The sequence below is a fragment of the Malurus melanocephalus genome, unplaced genomic scaffold (genome assembly GCF_030028575.1).
Source record: "Malurus melanocephalus ecotype Western Australia unplaced genomic scaffold, MMel_1.1 scaffold_838, whole genome shotgun sequence".
In the NCBI taxonomy this organism is placed as follows: Eukaryota; Metazoa; Chordata; class Aves; order Passeriformes; family Maluridae; genus Malurus; species Malurus melanocephalus.
In genome coordinates this window covers 180,336-181,273 of record NW_026624070.1, presented here as the reverse complement: position 1 = coordinate 181,273, position 938 = coordinate 180,336, and the positions used below count along the sequence as shown (strand labels likewise).

The 938-nt window shown below is 56.4% G+C and overlaps 1 protein-coding gene across 1 annotated transcript in view; it reads right to left on the bottom strand.

Moving 5' to 3' along the window:
* Window positions 1-18: 18 nt before the first annotated feature.
* LOC130585158 (argininosuccinate lyase-like) overlaps window positions 19-938 on the bottom strand; it is a 7,112-nt gene continuing 6,192 nt past the window's right edge. Inside the window, exons 12-15 of the mRNA XM_057385526.1 lie at window positions 882-938; window positions 546-626; window positions 344-450; window positions 19-254 (exon numbers count right to left, since the gene is read on the bottom strand). Of these exons, the coding sequence (XP_057241509.1) occupies window positions 104-254; window positions 344-450; window positions 546-626; window positions 882-938 (396 nt within the window). The 3' untranslated portion in view covers window positions 19-103. The remainder of the gene's footprint in view (window positions 255-343; window positions 451-545; window positions 627-881) is intronic.

The following is a 938-nucleotide window of genomic DNA, read 5'->3' as shown; positions in this document are numbered from 1 at the left end:
CACAAGACAGGAGTTTCAGTGAACTACAAACACCCCAGTGTTTATTAACTCCAGATCAGTGGCACAGGCACAACGCTGCTGGCACGGCATCTCTCCCCACACTCTAAGCCTGTTCCTTGAGCCTCTTGAGCAGCTCCCGCAGCTGCTCGATCTGGGCGGTCACGCTGCTCTTGGCGGTGCCGCCCGCGGCCGTGTACTGCTCCACGCTGGTCACCACGCTGAACACCTGCGCCACGTCGCTGCCAAACAGGGGGCTGGGGGGACAGGGGGCTGTCAGGGGGRKCTGRRCTKCTGCTGAGGGGTTTTGGGGTGCGTGGGGAGCCAAAATAATAGAGGTACGAACCTGATGTTCTGTAGGTCCTGCAGGCTGAGGTGGTTGATGGTGACGCCTTTGGTCTCGGCGAGCTGGACGGCCTTGCCAGAGGCCACGTGTGCTTGTCTGAAGGGCATCTGCAGTAGGAAGGGGACAGAGCAGAGGGGACTCAGCTCAGTTCCTCCCCTGCATCCAAAGAAATCCCAGCTCTGGGTCTCCCTCTGACACTTACTCCTTTCCGAACCAGGTAGAGAGCCAGATCAGTGGCCAACATCTCTGGGCTCAACGCCCTCTCCATGCTCTCCTTGTTGATCTGCAGGAGAAGGAGCACAAGGACACGTTACCATCAGCTCCTCCTTGGGGCATTTTAGTGATCAGAGCGAGAGGAATTCATCTGGAGCTCTAAAAGGAGTCTCTGACCCCAGAGAGGGGATCAAAATGAGCACTGTGGGTGAGGAACTGAAGAGTTTTCASCTTGGGAACAGTCTGGAGCTCTGCTCCCTGTGTTACTCACAGAATCTGAACCACGGCCATGTTCAATACTGAGAGGATGAACAAGAATCCTTACCTGGAGGGTGGAAATCACTCCAGTGGCAACCTGGAGCACAGCATTCAGGGTGTCCAC